The sequence below is a fragment of the Hippocampus zosterae genome, chromosome 2 (genome assembly GCF_025434085.1).
Source record: "Hippocampus zosterae strain Florida chromosome 2, ASM2543408v3, whole genome shotgun sequence".
NCBI classification, from domain to species: Eukaryota; Metazoa; Chordata; class Actinopteri; order Syngnathiformes; family Syngnathidae; genus Hippocampus; species Hippocampus zosterae.
Genome location: NC_067452.1, coordinates 34,653,654 through 34,670,693, shown reverse-complemented (window position 1 = coordinate 34,670,693; position 17,040 = coordinate 34,653,654). Strand labels below are relative to the sequence as shown.

The window sequence follows — 17,040 nt, the reverse complement described above, 5'->3', positions numbered from 1 at the left end:
TGAGAGGCACCATATGTGACTGAAGACACAGCAGGGCTGGGTTCTAAATTGTGTGTTCACTCTAACAGATTGTGTGCACTGTTGGCAACGTTGTAAAAGTAGTGGAAACTTCCCTTTTTTTAAAAAGGATTTTGCGCTTTAGGAAGCTGTGATCATTTTCAAATGGAACATTTGGGAGAGCCCCGCAAGTGCAAAACTATGCTTTGAAGTCATGGAAGTGAACGTGTTAGTGGAAGTAAACAAACAGACTATATGAATTGGGTTACAGAAGAGCTCTATTTTATTTAACTGCTCCTGAGCATGTGACAATTGGATGATATGTTCATTGTGCATAATACTGGGCTGACAAATTGGGGCAGCGCATTTGGAAAACTACTCTGGGAGAAGCTAGTATCAATTGTCACAGTCATGGGAAATGCGGCGTTGACAGGAGTTTAGTCATCGGTGATATGGCATGACTCCTTCTTGTGACTGTCTCCAAGTCAGCCCTGCTTAGATGAGTCAAAGGCTCAAACCCTGCATTGATGAATGGATAATGCGTTGCGATTAGTTTGTTTGGGTGCATCTCAATAGTGTGTACACAAGCAGAATAGCTCTCCCGAAAACTCTTCGTTTTGTATATCCTACACTGCAGTCGCTTTGCATGCTGGTTTGTACCGATCTTTCAGATGTGCTATTAAGCCAACACATTTTTACTTTTGCATATACCTGTACATCTCCCGTAACGTGCTAAATGAACTATGATGCAATTTTGAGTTTGGCAGACAAATTTGCGTCGACATTTTGCGTGCCCAATCAAGTTTGCAAAATGCAAATTTTTAGGAACTGAACAAGCCCAGAAAGTTTAAAATGTGGGATGAGTTTGAAAAATGGAAATTGATTCTAAAGGTATCAACCATAAAGAGAGAAGCATGGCATTGCAAAATGGAAGCTGATGTGTCAAAGAGAAAGGATGTACACATAGGAAGGAGAGAAAGAAACCTGGACAATGCAGGGTAGTGTAGGATTATTTAAAAAAAAAAAATAACAGAAGAAATAAGAAAAAAAAGTTGACTTCGTGAAAATAAATTGGGAAAAGCAAATCAGATGATAAACTGAGAATCATGAGCAAATCATTACATACTTACATAACTTGTATTATGAATCACTGATTGGTTTTTATTAGCTCATATTCCCTACAAAGGTATTCAAATGGTTCACTTTGTATCAGATTCATAATTTGCCAATTCAAAAATGGATTGACAGAGAGATCCGCTGAATGTGAAAGCAACAGAAGCAGAGTGGGCTAAAAAGGAAGGAGAGGGAAAGGCGGAAACAAGGATGGGGGTTGGGTGGGGTGGCAGCTGGTTTGATTACCGGATTATGAGGAGCCTCACTCCCGACTGACCTCTAACACACGCATGCACACACACACACGAAGGCGATAAACAAGGACCCAGAAGGAGGAGTAACCATGAGGAGTAACACGAAAAATATAGATGAACACTAACAGTCTACATCGGCCTATTATGCCATAAGGATACACAAAGTTATACCACCACACCCGCGGTATGATTCAATAAACTACATCCCACTGTCGTCAACTTCCGAGGGCCGAAGGGTAACATTATTTTATTATTGTCATCACTCCACGTCATGTAGCACAAATTGAAGCTGATCTCCTATTGTTATTTAAATGATTGAAATCTTGGGAATGACTGCGGATAATCTGCTGGTGTAGGATTTAATCACTCATGTGCACACACACACACACACACACACACACACACACACACACATTTCACATGTCAGTGTACTTACAGTGTAATTACATATCCCCTGACACCGCGTTTGATTTTCGATTTATTTTCCGACATTGTAAAGAATGTGACTCTTCTCATGTTCCACGAAAAAAAAAATATTTAAATCCTGCAGCCCAAATTTTTAAAAATGCTACTCCTACGAACCATTGGTGGTGTTGATTGAGCTGCGACCACCACCAAGTGTAAAATGTATTGTTTTGAGTGCGGCTAAGTTGGTTTGTTTTGGAAATTAATTATGGTAGTAGGTTGATGTGGAAGAGTGGGAGAAAAAGTTTTGTTTTCCTGAAATAACCAAGCCTGATGACATTTGGCGCTTGATGCTAAATCCTCTCTTCTGTCATTTGAGTCACTGCGGAAACATTCCCACTTGCCACAGAATGTCGAGTGCCATCGAGCCTCTTGACTCTTTCTCCAAGAGCCACAATGCAGCCTGCTGAAAATTTGTTGTTCCGTCAACTTTTTTGGTCTGAATTTCTATTCTCTTTTTGCCAGTGAAAGACTCAGTCACTAAATTAAAAAAAACTATACTGTCATCTCATGCCTTTTTCGGTGCACCGTATGATATACTGTAATGTGTGTATTTGCTTTGAGGTCCATTCTCGTGTTCTTAAATGATAGAGTGTGTCATTATTTTGACTTGCACTGTAAGGTCCTTTTTCGTGCTATTAACAGACACGGCCCATTAGGCAGAGAGGAAAAACTCACAGTAAACTATTTCTGCGGTTTTGAGGGGTTTTTTTTAGGTTTACTCATTGCTCCATTAGAAACCAAGGGGAGGCTTGAAAAGAAGCAATTGAAAGCAATTTAAGAACACAAATTGCGCACGCTCTGCCACACAAGTGAGGACAGCAAAATGTTTTGCCGTAGCACAGCATATTAAAACGAATCACGGGTAATGGAAAAATAAAATACGGTATCTCATCATTTCTGAATTATTTTGAGTGTGTCTATATTGTCAGGAATCATTCTATTTTGTATGAGAACTGGAACATAAAATAATACAAAATGCATCCTTCACTTTGCACTCTGACCGAGCAACAACAATCACGCTGATGAAGGTTAAGAAGTCTCAGCTTGCGTCAGGAGCGCACGGGGACTTTGACTGACACTTGGCAAATCCATCATCAGACAGACAACCGCACTTGTGCAAACAAGGTCAAACACCCTCGAGCGGAGATGCGAAATCGCTTCCAATGTGGAAATACAAAAGAACAATTGCCCGCAACTCTTGGCACACAAGCTGTAGAGAAGAGATGACAAAAAAAAACATTCATGTTGACTGATACCATGATTTATTCATTTAGAAATATACCGCACGTCCGTCTTTGGAATAGAAAGCCGCGAAGCTACTGTGAAGCACTCCTGAGTGGTGATGCGAACTGGCGACGGCATGTGATGTTTGCACCTAACTCGCTAATAATACATCCAGGTCATAAATAATGCCTTTCTGATGCTTTAGCCTGCATGGAAACAATAAAACATTAATATCTTACAAAGGCCACAAATGGAAAGTTACTTTGTTGCATGACCGTAGAACAAAGGATTTTGTAAATAACTCGGGAAAAGCTTTTCTTTAAAACCCCTGTGGACTCAACGACATCATCTTCCCCTTCAAAAGCGAGGAGCGCGCTTGTAAAGCCTTTAAAGAATGAACACGCTGATGTGGAATCACCAGCAAGGTCCCACCGGTGCCAGAACAGCCGCTCGCCATAAGAACGAAGCGGGACCAATGCGTGTTCTGCCTCTAAGATGCGTGATGAGTTGGCAAACGGGGATTTCAGTGCTATCTCACTTTGCCAGGTAGCCTGACTAATAGGACACTGCAAGCTCCTTGAATGTCAGCGCTCACTTCCAGGAAAGCCGGATGCAAATAGTCTGCAAAGTCATATAAAAGGCAAGCCTACAGCCGGCGCTGAAAATAGACGAGGAAAGATCATTTTACACGGCCGCGGTGGAAACGTATACTGTAAATTGGCATACCTCACCATAGATTGGTTTGATGAGTATGAGCTCTACATCGTGATTTTACCTTTAGTACTCCATCCATCCATTATCTGATCCACTTTATCCTCACAAGGGTCGCGGGGCATGCTGGAGCCTATCCCAGCTGTCTTTGGGCAGTAGGCGGGGGACACCCTGAACCGGTTGCCAGCCAATCGCAGGGCACACAGAGACAAACAACCATCCGCGTTCACAATCACACCAAGGGACAATTTAGAGTGTTCAATCAGCCTGCCATGCATATTTTTGGAATGTGGGAGGAAACCGGAGTATCCGGACAAAACCCACGCAGGGCAGGGAGAAGATGCAAATTCCACACACGAAGGCCGGAACAGGTATCGAACCAACGACCTCTGCACTGTTATGTCGACACTTGACCACCGGGCCGCCCCCATTTAGAACTCATATTCCAATAAGACTAGGCCTAACGAGGCGTGCCACTAAAAAAAAATCTGAGAAGTCAATGACTGGTAGACTATTGTAGCCCCCCCCCAAAAAAAAATGTTTCGGCAAATATTGACAAACAGAGCTTCATAGGATGCAGCAATGAAACATCAACCCCCAACAGTCCCCACCGGACCCTCAGCTGCATTGTCCTTGAGCAAGACACCGCGGCACCATGAACTGCGCCCCGGGTGTTGCGTTCAAAGCCTTTAAATTTTTCCACATTAAGACGGTAGACAAGACATTTGCCGTGGTACGAGAGTAAAACTCGATATTTGAAGAGCACAATGTATGAACAGCTTAAAACTACACACAGACTATGATCCCAAAACACTTTATTATCCTTTCAAACTCATTTTATTACAGTACCCTTGAAACTAAATGGCTTTCAGATGATTCATTCTCGAAATAATACACCGTTGAATGCATTAAATCTTCGCCCTTCCGAACAGCAATGACTCATTGTAACTTCCAATGACAACTGAGGCTAATGTTACGTCTTTCAGTCAAAGTGTATCACATCGTTGTACTTCGTTGACAGCAATGACTTCGACTGTTTCTTCTACTGCTATTAGCCCGTGCTTTGACGCCATTTTGTAGCGTGATGGCAATGAATAATGTCACTCCAGAGATGTGCACAACTGGCTAAATTCTGGGAAATGCATTTTCGAGCTATGCACTTCAGCCAACACGGCGCTATGACTACCTTGAAGATTTAAAAAAAAAATGTAAACAATGCTCCACTTTCAGATGTACAATTGTACAGGAATGAGAACCAGTCGAAGAAACACACTCAATTTGTCAAATATCAGAATAAAGGAAGTTCTTAATCCTGCATCTCTTCATATGCTGAAAGCTCATTGGATGTCGATGTAGCAGACACGTCTGACAGGATTAAATGCTTCAAATCCCCTCTTGCTTTACTCATTCCTATTCATTAGCCCTGTTGTGGTTAAGAACCTGGCTGAATATCTGCTCTCTTGCTCATCGAAGAGACTGGGATTAAATGTTTAAAAAAAAGCCCAAAGGGGGGAGATTTACCATTCAAAAATCGGCAAAAATTGGATTGAGGGTGAACAAAAGCCATTTGCTGCTTCTCAGAAATACACAAAACGTCTGTCATGGTGCCTTCAGCCCATTAGTGTACAGTCCATGTCGACACCAACGGATGTGCTCTATCCCATTTCACACTGCGTCGTCAACATGGTTTTGTCCGCCCTGTATGTGACTCTCCTGTCTGCTGCCGGAAAAGCCCCAATGTGCACGAGCAGGTTTGACCTCACAAAACACTGCCGTGAGAGTTCCCTCCGGAGAAGGAATAGAGACACAAGGGCTTGCTTAGATCCTACATTTGACAAAGCAACAAAGAATTAAAACTTCACTGACATTAACTATGGTCAACCTGTTTGACAATTCAGAATTTTCAAATGCAAATCTGTCACTGCTGGAAAGCCCCGGGGTGCTTGTGTTTTTTGTTTAGCGGAGATGTCGGCGCTGTTGGACAGTCTCCACTGATGGGGTTGGACGGATGGCTTTGTGGAGCCGAGGATGAGGATGGAGGAGCATCGGCGCGGAGCGCGGATGCGTAGTTGGAACTGAGAGTCGGCGCTTGGAATTGAAGCGGATCTAAATGGGACAGAAGAAGCGAACCAATCTTTTTTTTCGTCAATGGATGCTGCAGCTTATCATTTACTTTCAAACTCGGCTTGCAGCAGACGTGTACACATTTTGAGCATGACGTCTCTGTTTTGGAAAGCACTTTGTTACAGCTACAGCTGTTGTGAAAGCACTATATAAGATGTATTTTATTGTCAATTAAATTATTGCCTGTATATTAATAAAATTCACCCATGATAATTTTTGGATCATTTGGAACTAGAAGAGATCATCTCTACTTTCGTTGCGTTGTTTTTTTGTTTGTTTTTTTTTGGGGGGGGGGGATTTTTTTGACTGCAACATCTGTCGACACTAAAATGCAATTTACGAGGTAATATCATATTAAGTATATATATACTTCATCACAGTAATATATTTACTGTGATGAGTATCATTGTCACCATATCACCGCGACATGTACACACCAACAGCTCAGCCAAGTGGCTGGACTGCTGATTTCTGCTCTGTTTGTTTTGAAAGCCTTTCAAGCCCTTGGGTCAGCCATTATACTAAAAGTAGAACTCGGTTGAAAAACAGCAGCACACACACACACACACACACACACACACACACACACACACACACAGAGCAACCTTGGCAACATCATGGTTCAAAGCGGCCTTTTACAACAGAAGCTTTAATCTTTTACATTAAAGCGGATACTTGCACTGAGACAAAAGCCATCCCGCCTGCTAAATCCCTGCCCATTAGCCCCTATCACATGTACACACACACACACACATTATGGCTATTGTACTTCATAAGTTGATCTGCAACCTCACACAAATCCGTACACCTTTGACCTCTATGACATGCACGGGACAGCGATAAGCAGCTGGGAAGTGGCAGCTGCCACCATCCTGCTATTTGTTCTATAAATCTTTTCTTTCAAATGTGCAACCATCAGTGATGGGAAGGACCCAAGTAACAATACTGATGAATTTTTATGACTTTCACCCCGATTTGAAAACAACTATCTGTACTTTCTTCCACTTACTTTGTCAAGAGTAGGTTCATTACTTTTTTCGACGTCCGCAGATGACTACGTGAAGTCAAATAGTCAGATATGGAAAGATGGAAGAAAGAGAGTGTGTGAGTAGGCCTGACATGCTACCTGGCACTTTGAAATATCTGAACATCCATTCAGGGAAGGGAGTGGTGCAGAGATTTATTTGCTTTGATTCGAACAGTCTTAACTTTATCGCCAGTGTCCTTGTATGATATAGTTTGGTATTTTGCAGCCTTGTGAAACTCATTTCCTCAGTCGAGCACCTGAGACTGATTTGCGTGGGACATGGCGTCCTCCTGTCGCCTGCACAAATCAGAATTTATCCCAACTGTTGAAGCTGTTACGTGCAAGCATTGAAGCTGCCAACAGGGTCACGGGTCGAAGGCTCTGACATGGTTGCTGGCCATTGTGCCACCTGAGCCTTTCGGGGAGCGGAGAAAACTAGGACTCTCTGCACCACCTGAAACATTTAATTCTTGGCAAGTAACTGTGGAACCCCTAATGGCTTCTAATGGGCCGGTAAAGGCGCGCTATAGTGGTGTTAGACCGGGCTCCGCAGTACATTATATATACGGTATAGTCAGCGCATGCAGGTGGCTGTGGTTGCAGAGTCAGCATGCTAAACAAAACTCATATTAAATTCGAATGGCACTCAGTGGAGCATAAAAGTCCGCCAAGTCTGAAATTCATGTGTTAGGTTCTGAGTCATGTGAAAACTGCAAACATGAGTGTGCTCGCAATTTGGTAGCATCTTCCTTGACACACGAGCCAAGCTTTAATGAACGCTGCGTCAACAAAAATCACATTTGCGAGAACAGCTTTTCATCTGTGATTTTTTTTACATTTAGATTGTGTTTTATTTTTAATGATTACATTGAACAAAATTTCGTACAGTTTTGTCAACAGAACAATGTTAGCACTTAAACATGCCGATTGTGTTGAGTTAATTTTAAACCTACACTAAAATAGAGGAGGAGGAGGATTATGAAGATGATTATTATTTTATCACAAATATTTTTGTCATGAAGAACTGAACTGTAACAATATTTGACTGAGCCAGTTGTTGCTTCTTTTTTAGGCTTTCTGCTTAGCTAAAACAGGACTCAAAAACCTGCAAACACTAGTTTGCACTGTCCACAGAGCTCCTGTTAAAATGGCAATAGATCAAATTAGATATTTGATTTCTTTTTTCTTTTGTCACCCCAGACATGAGGGTGACCAAGACATGCATTTTAAAAATATTCTGATACATGTGGACATGGTAAAATAGTTCCTGGTAAATGGGTGGGCAGTTGCTAGACACTACTTGCTATAAAGGCTTCTGTAACGACACCACTTTTTTTTTCTTAATGAAATATCATTAGAAATGAGCATTGTTACGTTTGTAAAGGCATCAACATTTTTGATCCAGCCTTTATATTGTACTTGTGCTGGTGAGAGCATTTGTTGTTGTTTCCAAAACTGTGCTCCACCACTGTGAGTTAACACTATTTACCATTGATGTGTCCCGGAACAAATTGTATGTTTTTGTTGTCACCCAGCAAAGCCTTGCCTCTGAGAGTTGGCGAGTACAACCAAGGCCGTTCTTGGCCACTCGGTCGTTTTTTTTTTTTTGTTTTGTTTGTTTTTTTTTGCTTTGATGAAGGTCACCTTGAGCTGGTACAATTAAAAACATGATTTGTTTGCAGTAAGCTGGGTGACCCCGCGGCACGATATTTTGTGCATAATTGTGCATGTAAAAACTGGCTAAACATGAATGGGCAACGCATTCAAACTACAATAAAGCAGAAACATGGGAATTGTGCAGAGAACCAATAGAGTAGAAGCTGAAAGAAGGAAAAAAAATGGAGTAAAGACCAAGATAAAAGAGGGTAGTGCAGCCCCTGTACTCTCTGCCATGCACAGATACTTTTGACGAAAACAAAACAAACACTCTGAAGCATTGAGCTTATGAGCCACCTGAGAATACACACTTTTTGATCCGAAAATGAAAACGAAAACCCACAATTATTCATAATGAAAAAAAAAAAATCCTGAATTCTGCCTGCTCCTGGCCACAGTCCCCCCAACTCTTGCATAAATGCACACGTACGCATGTGCACAACACATCAATGGTGCGAGGAGATAAGCAGTAAGAAAAGCCAAGAGTAAAACAAAAACAATATGCCATGCAGCAGAAGTGACCTAGGAGGCATTTTCAAGATAACATTATGAGAAGGAAGAGGTGAGTTCAACTATGTGTCAACGAGTAAAAACAAAATAATGGATGGTGAGATAAGAGCACAGTGAAGACTGAGAGGGCAACAAGACTAGAGAGGGACAACTGATAGGAATTAATTCATCCATCCATCCGTGGATCCACACGTGTGTATAGAATCAAAAAGCAGAGGAGTCACAGACACACACACACACACGCACACACACACACACACACACACACACACATACAGCGAGAGAGGGGTAGAGAGTGACAGCTTTGCTCCGAGCCTGACTGGAGTTTCATTATAACCTCATAACTGTCACATCCTGGAGGGGAAAGATAGTGGGAGAATCTCATATGAATACACACTGTGAGTCAGTTCAAGCAAGCCGAATGCTCTGTAGAACAAGTCAGAGGGGGCAGCGTTTTGGCACATTTAAAAGTCTGCAGTGCACACATATTGTCTGATTATTGAGTATCTGTAATGGCGTCTGACATGCATTGACTCCCGTTTAATAACCGAAGCGGCCTCCCATGGCGCACGGCACGTGAGACAAGAGATGAGTGCATATCACTCACAAATCAAATGTGAACAATACCCTGACAAGCAATGATACCACTTCAGAAGACGGGCACTCATTGAAATACTTGCTTTGGATGTTTCATCGTAAGGGATGGTCATTCTGTACACATTCATTCATTCATTTTCCGATCCGCTCATCCTCACAAGGGTCGCGGGGGAAGCTGGAGCCTATCCCAGATGTCTTCGGGCAGTAGGCGGGGGCCACCCCGATCCGGTTGCCAAGCAATCTCAGGACACACAGAGATGAACAACCATCCACGTTCACACTCACACCAAGGAACAATTTAGTTTGATCAGCCTGCCATTCATGTTTTTGGAATGTGGGAGGAAATCGGAGTACCCGGAGAAAACCCACGAAGGCCCGGGAAAAAAAAGGCAACCTCCACACAGGAAGGCCGGAACTGGGATCGAACCCACGACATGTGCACTGTGAGCCGCCTCGTGTATACGTTCATACATTCATTCATCTTCCGAGCCGCTTGATCCTCACTAGGATCGCGGGGGGTGCTGGAGCCTATCCCAGCTGTCTTCGGGCAGTAGGCGGGGGACACCCTGAATCGGTTGCCAGCCAGCCAATCGCAGGGCACACAGAAACGAACAACCATTCGCAACCACACTCACACCTAGGGACACTTTAGAGTGTTCAATTAGCCTGCCACGCATGTTTTTGGAATGTGGGAGGAAACCGGAGCACCCGGAGAAAACCCACGCAGGCCCGGGGAGAACATGCAAACTCCACACAGGGAGGCCGGAGCTGGAATCGAACCCGGTATCTCTGCACTGTGAAGCCGTCGTGCTAACCACTGGACTACCGGGCCGCCTTCGTGTATACGTGTCATTTTAAATTATTGCAGTGTACCGTAACCACTCAAGTTACTAAATATGGTTCATAGCCAATTGCTGTTGAAGAGTCAAGTCAAATTAGTCACATTGACGATGAAAGGTGTGCTGTTAAAACTATTCAAGCACTATGTAACAACGGACTGAACACCTGACTCACTCGTGCTTTGATTTGCCGTCATTCATTTACTCATGACCTCACTTGAGTGACAGCTCGATTATTTGCCGTCTCACTCATCGCAAGCTCAAACCACACGTATGCCCTATGCATAAGTGAATGTTGTCACTAATGATTTCCCTCCACTTGACTTCAACAAGACAACACCAACCAACGCTTCGAAGGATCCTTGTTTTTCATTTTGTACTTTTAAGGCAAAATGTTGGTGAGCGCGTAGCATGAATCCATTGCTAACAATGTAACAGGTATGTTCACATGCCATTTCACCGTTGAAAAGATGAGAGAGGAAAAAGAAAAAAAAAGCTTTCTCCGCTTTTCACCCGCATGCTAACTAACCTGTGGAGTATTCAGTTATCATCATGGCTTTTGGCAGAGTAGACTCTTACCCCTCCCCACCAGCACTTCCCTCCCATGTCTCCATTTGTGCTGTCTTACCTGTGACAGTGATCAGCATGGGAGCCACCAGCGGCCTGTTATTATCCAGTTTACGGCTCAGCCGGATCTCCCCGCTGGTGTGATTGAGCAACAGCAGGTGAAGATCGTTCCCCCTGTCAATTGTGTAGTACAACCGGTCCGACACATCGGGATCATTGGCGGGGACTCTGCCGATGATCCCGTTGGGGAAGCTGTTGGAACGGTTTGATACAAAGTTGTTGAAGATAATTTGGAAGTCCAGCAGAGTGGGTTTGTTGTCATTCTGATCCACCAATTTGATGCGTACAGTAGCCCGGCTGACGAGAGGAGCCGAGGTGGCCTGGACTACGATGACGTACTCGTTGCGAGCCTCATAGTCGAGATCAATAAGTGATGTCAGCTCCCCTGAGAAGATGTCCATCTGGAATATCTCGGGAATGTTGCCCTCTACAATTTGGTACATAATTTGGGCATTGGCACCCTCGTCCGGGTCTGTGGCAGTGATCTGGGCAACCACAGAGCCCACGGCGCTGTTTTCCCTCACCAGAACCTCAAAGTCATCAGCAGGGAAGACCGGGGCATTATCATTCACGTCGAGAACGGTCACTTGGATGTGGACTGGCGTTCGCTGAGGCGGTACACCTCGGTCGACGGCATACGCGGTGAGCTCGTAAAACGGCACGCTTTCGCGGTCCAACCGGCGGACGGTCCGCACGATGCCAGACGTCGGTTCGATGGTAAAGTCTCCATCTCCATCCTCACCATTTTGGAAGGTGTACTGGACGCGACCGTTGGCGTGCGCGTCCCGGTCGGTGGCTGAGATTTGGAGGACGCTGGTGAAGGGAGGGGCGTCTTCTCTCACGGTTCCCTGGTATCTGGGGCTGAGGAACTGAGGCGCGTTGTCGTTCACGTCATTGACATTCACCTCCACGTACGTCGTATCCGATTTCTGCGGGATGCCGTTGTCCTTGGCCGTTATAGCCAACGTGTAGGTCATCTGGTCCTCATAATCAAGCTCCGCCTGTAGCGTGATCGCCCCCGATGCAGGATCGATGCGGAACTGAGGGATGTTATCCTCCAGCAAGTATGTGATGCGGGCATTTTCACCGACGTCGTCATCTGTTGCGCTGATGACAACCACGGTGCTCCCAGCTGGCCGGTCCTCATTCACGCTAACAGAGTAGTGCGCGCTCTGGAACACGGGCCGATGCGTGTTGGCATCAGTGATGTTGATGTGCACCTGACAGGTGTCGTGGAGCGTGCGATCCGAAGCGGTGACTGTTAAAACGTAGCGCCGCTCTTGTTTGTAGTCCAGTGGGAGGGCTAAGGAAAGCAGGCCGGCACCCCCCGCGGTGCTGATGGCAAAGCGGTTCCTGGTGTTCCCACCCGTTATCTGATAAGTCACCGCACTGTTGACATCCCGATCCATCGCCGTGACAGTGACCACACTCGTTCCAACCACGGCGTCCTCATTCAGGCGGGCATAATATTCTTTTTGCAAAAACTCTGGGTGGTTATCATTAACGTCCATAACTGTTATTGTCACACTTGCTGTGGCAGAAAGAGGGGGCATTCCGTAATCCCTGGCCTCCACACCAAAGAAATAGTGTTCGACGGATTCTCTGTCAAGAATGGACTTGACGGTGACCCAGCCCGTGGCAGAATTGATAACGAACGGCGTGTCGGAACTGGTGCCGGTTAATCTGTATTCCAGACGCGCGTTGTCGCCAGCGTCGGTATCGATGGCTTGGATGTGAAGGATAGAGCTTCCGACGGGCGAGCTCTCAAGCACAGATGCTTGAAATGGCGTGGAGACAAAGATGGGCGGGTTGTCATTGACGTCGGTCACCTGGACGCTCACAATGCCGGTATTGTTGGAAAGCGGCGGTCGGCCGTTGTCTTGCGCGCGGACACGGAGCGTGTACTCCCGCTCGGCCTCGTAATCCAGAGGCGCCACCACCTGGATCTCGCCCGTGACGCTGTCGATGGAAAACTGGCCGCGGCTGTTCCCACTGATGATGTTGTAGTGAACCGCCGCGTTACCGTCTTTGTCATGGTCGGTGGCACTGACGCGGAGTATCTCCGAGTGAGGTCTCACATCCTCCTTGACGGCCACCACGTAACGCTTCTCGCTGAACTGTGGCACGTTGTCATTTTCATCCAAAACGGCAATGAACACTTGAACCGTGGCCGAGCGTGCGCCCGGTTCCTTGCCCTGGTCACTGGCTTCCACCTGGAGCGTGTAGTGCTCGTTCGTCTCTCTGTCCACAACTCCACGGGTTGTGATGAGTCCGGATCGCGGGTCTATCTCAAAAGCGCCTCTCCCGATTGCGGCGGAGTCGCCGACAAAGCGGTAACGAATGTTGGCATTGGACGGGGAATCTAAATCTGTGGCTCTTAACTGAAGGATGGGGTACCCTTCCTCCACATTCTCCCTGATGGTCTCCCGGTACTCTGTCTGCTCAAAAATAGGAGAGTGATCATTGCGATCCGCAACCGTGATGGCGACCATGGTGGTGCCGGATAGACGAGGGGAGCCACGGTCAGTTCCCGTGATCCGGAAATAATGCAGATCCATGTGTTCTCGATCTAAAATCTGCGTGGAGGTGATGAGGCCAGTATCGGGGTGGATGTGGAAATAGTCTGACGACCGGCTATTCATCAGTGGGGCCATGCTGTAGCTCACCCTGCCTGCATCCCCTGCATCGGGGTCTGAGGCAGACATGACAATTACCGAGGTCCCGGGTGGCTGGTTCTCGGCTACTTGTACTTGGTAGTTATACAGGGAGAAATGAGGATGTCTGTTAGCTGCCCGTCGAGGGCGAGACCACGGCATGAAAACCTTGTCCACCCTTTCTTCCAGCGAGGTCTCATCATCTGCTTCTATTATCAGCCTTTCCAGGCTCCTCTCTGCCCTTGAACTGCGCCTCTTGTTGGCTTCCCCCTCCGGCTCACCCTCGTGGCTTTCATCAGCCTGGCTCTCTTTCTTCCATCTTTCCATATCTGACTGTGTGACAGTGGCAGTGCTACTGAACCTATCCTGACCCTTCCCTCCCTCTACCGCTCTCTCCTCAGCTTGGCCCGGCTTTGTTGTCCCGCTTTCACTTTGCCTCTCATCCTCCTCTTCTCCCCACGGTCCTCTCCCTCCCATTAACTCGCCCTCCCCCACCTGTAATTTTCTTCCCCTAGCAGGGCCCTCCAGACCGTCCCCCTCAGCCTCGCCCTCCCTCCTCTCTCCTCCCTCAACCCCCATCTGCCGCCTTTCTGATGGTCTGACATCATCTAACAGCCCTTGCTCACTGGACGTAGTTAGTTCTGATTCACCGAAAACGTGCATTGCCTTCCCCGCCTCCTCTTCTTCATTGTTGTTATTACCATTCATGTTAAAGCCCCGCCACATAACTCCAATATTCAGGGGAGCGATCTCAAGTGATGAATCCCACTTGTTTCCCGCAGAGACAGGCAAAATAGGAATTTCATTCGACCAAGTGGTTAGGTTGATTTGTGAAGGCAAGGGGGGATGTTTCGCGAAAATAAAATCATGCTGCAAAAAAGGACTTAGCTTGGTTGAGTGAACGGGAAACGTCGCTTGCATAGAAAATGCTGACTCAGCTGCCCCTGAAGTTGCTTTAACTTTATCAACAGACGTAAGGAAAAGTTGAGCGGGTTCAATTTCTGCATCATGCCTTATTTGTAAGCTTTGATGAAATTTGTTACAAAGAGAACAGTGATCGTCTACCTCTCTGATGCCGTCTAGTCGAAATTGAAGGATGGGATTCCCCCGAGTCCTCCCTCCCAGGAGAAAATTAAACTCAGCTAACAATCCACAACATGTTCCTCGTCTCTTCAAATTGCAACAACTGCTGGTAGCGTCCCTCTTCTCTCCCCTCACTTCGCTCCGTCTCCCGGTTGCAGCCGCAGCTTTCCTTTCATTATCGGCCCGACATTGTCGAGTCGGTCTCACAAAAGCCAAATCATTATCCGCATAATTAGATAAGTTAATGCGTTTGTTGCCTTGGCTCACCCCTCCTCCTCTTCCAGCCCTGCTCTCACCCATTTCTCGGGACCTAAACATTGCCGGTGCACTACATCCGTCCTCTTCCTCCACCCCTAACCAGTCTTTCGTCTGCCCCCTAACGCACTTGGGCCAGAAACCTCCCTGAGCCGCGACTCGGATGTCATTTGCGTCGATAACACTTCGCCTGACCAAATGAGAACCTTTAGCAGCTCTGCTCCTAACCCTGCTCCAACCACCACCAATACCATCACAATCATCATCATCATCATCTTCATATGCCTTTTGGTGTCTATAACTTGAATGCTGGATAACACTGAAGGCAGCGGAATTTAAAATGTCAGTCGATTCCGACGCGTGGATCCAAAGTGAATTGCTGCTAAAACAAGAGTGAGTTTCCACTTGATGATCAGATGCCTCCGTCCACGTTGAATTGTATCCAAAACGAGAAATGATGCGGCAAGGCACGGGGTCCGACGATGGTTCGCGAAGCGCTTCGGGGGCACAGAGTCCGCTCACCTCACGAGCCCTCTCGCACACCCCTCCGCCACTTCCGGGTGCGTCGCGCAGGCCAAACGCTCGCACAAAGGCTGCGCCGCGTTGAGTTAGGTGTGGCCGTGGCAGCGCGCAAGCACCGGTAGTCCTTTGTACTGTCCGTTTTTTACCGCTCTGAACCGGCGAGGAGCCGAAAGCAGCCGCGGCGCAGGGCGGCGGAACAACGCCCTTCTCCAACAGCCACCCAGACACACGGCTCCCGTGTGTCACACCGGGGAGGAGAAAAGGAGGAGGTAGCATGGTTGGCTCGTCTCCGCGCCTCCGAAACGTCCCGACTCCTTCCTGCGCCTCCTGCCGTGGCCCCGGAATCCCCCCAGCTGCCGGTCGTTCTCCTCCCCGCGGTCGTGTCCTGCTGTCCCCCGGCGGCTCCCATTCCTGCTCGCTCCCTTGACCGGCATCCCGGTGACGGGGCCCCGAGGTGCTCAGGTCGGAAGCCCCCGCTGCATTCACCGCCCGCGGGCTAAGGGCGAACAAAGAGCCAAGGAGGAGTAGCAGGTGAAGACCCAGAGGCGAGAGCGCGGTGAAGCCCGGTAGCCGTGTAGCCATTTAGTCTCTTCCTTTCTCGGTCTCTCCCCTCCTCCTTTTTCCTCCTCCACCTAGCTCTCCAAAGAGACCGACCGTCTTTCCTTCTTCCCCGGTCACTTCTCTCTCCTCCGCTCCACTTCTAGGAGCGCCGGCACCGCCCGAACCCTTCCCCCAGGCACCCCCGTCTCTTCGTCAGCCCGGAGAGTTGGCATCTACCCGCTGTGGTGCGTGATGCTGCGTGCGTCAGGAGCTGCAGCAGCAGCATCTCTCCACACCTTCGCTCACATCCAACATGGCTCACACACTCACTGGTTGCCTCCCTCACACTCTCTCTGTCACTACACACACACACGCACACTCCTGGCGTCTCCAGCATCCGCACACACACACACAATCAAACCCTCCTCCTCTTCCCCCCTTTTCTCCCCTCCCCCTTACCGCCAGCGTAATGGTACCGCGCCTCGTAATGGTACAAAACTGAGGCTGTCGCCATCAGCATCACAACTCATTGCAACAACCGATAAGTTTCCTTGAATTGAAGGAGAAATATGACATATGTGTATTTTAGATTCTTTATTTGTATTTTCTATACTGCACTGGAACAAACTGGTTTGATTAAACCCTTGAAATGACATTGAAAAGCAATTTATTATTTATGATTATTATTTTGTTGTCGTCGTTGCGTGTTTTGGTGGGAGTGTTTTGCACTTTTGTAACTTATATATCGCCCGATAATCGCAGAATTTGAAAATGTGTTCTTTGTTTTATTTCTTCCACTGCATTGCTTAATGTCATGATATCCGTTTAAAATAATAAAC

General features: G+C 46.9%; 1 protein-coding gene across 4 annotated transcripts in view; it reads right to left on the bottom strand.

Annotated features, from left to right (window-relative positions):
• celsr3 (cadherin, EGF LAG seven-pass G-type receptor 3) overlaps positions 1 to 16,046 on the bottom strand; it is a 66,821-nt gene extending 50,775 nt beyond the window's left edge. For all 4 annotated transcript variants that reach the window (XM_052057323.1, XM_052057325.1, XM_052057324.1 and 1 more), the window contains exon 1: positions 11,149 to 16,046. In XM_052057323.1, coding sequence (XP_051913283.1) covers positions 11,149 to 15,937 — 4,789 coding nt within the window. In that variant the 5' untranslated portion in view covers positions 15,938 to 16,046. The remainder of the gene's footprint in view (positions 1 to 11,148) is intronic.
• Between the last annotated feature and the right edge of the window lie 994 nt (positions 16,047 to 17,040).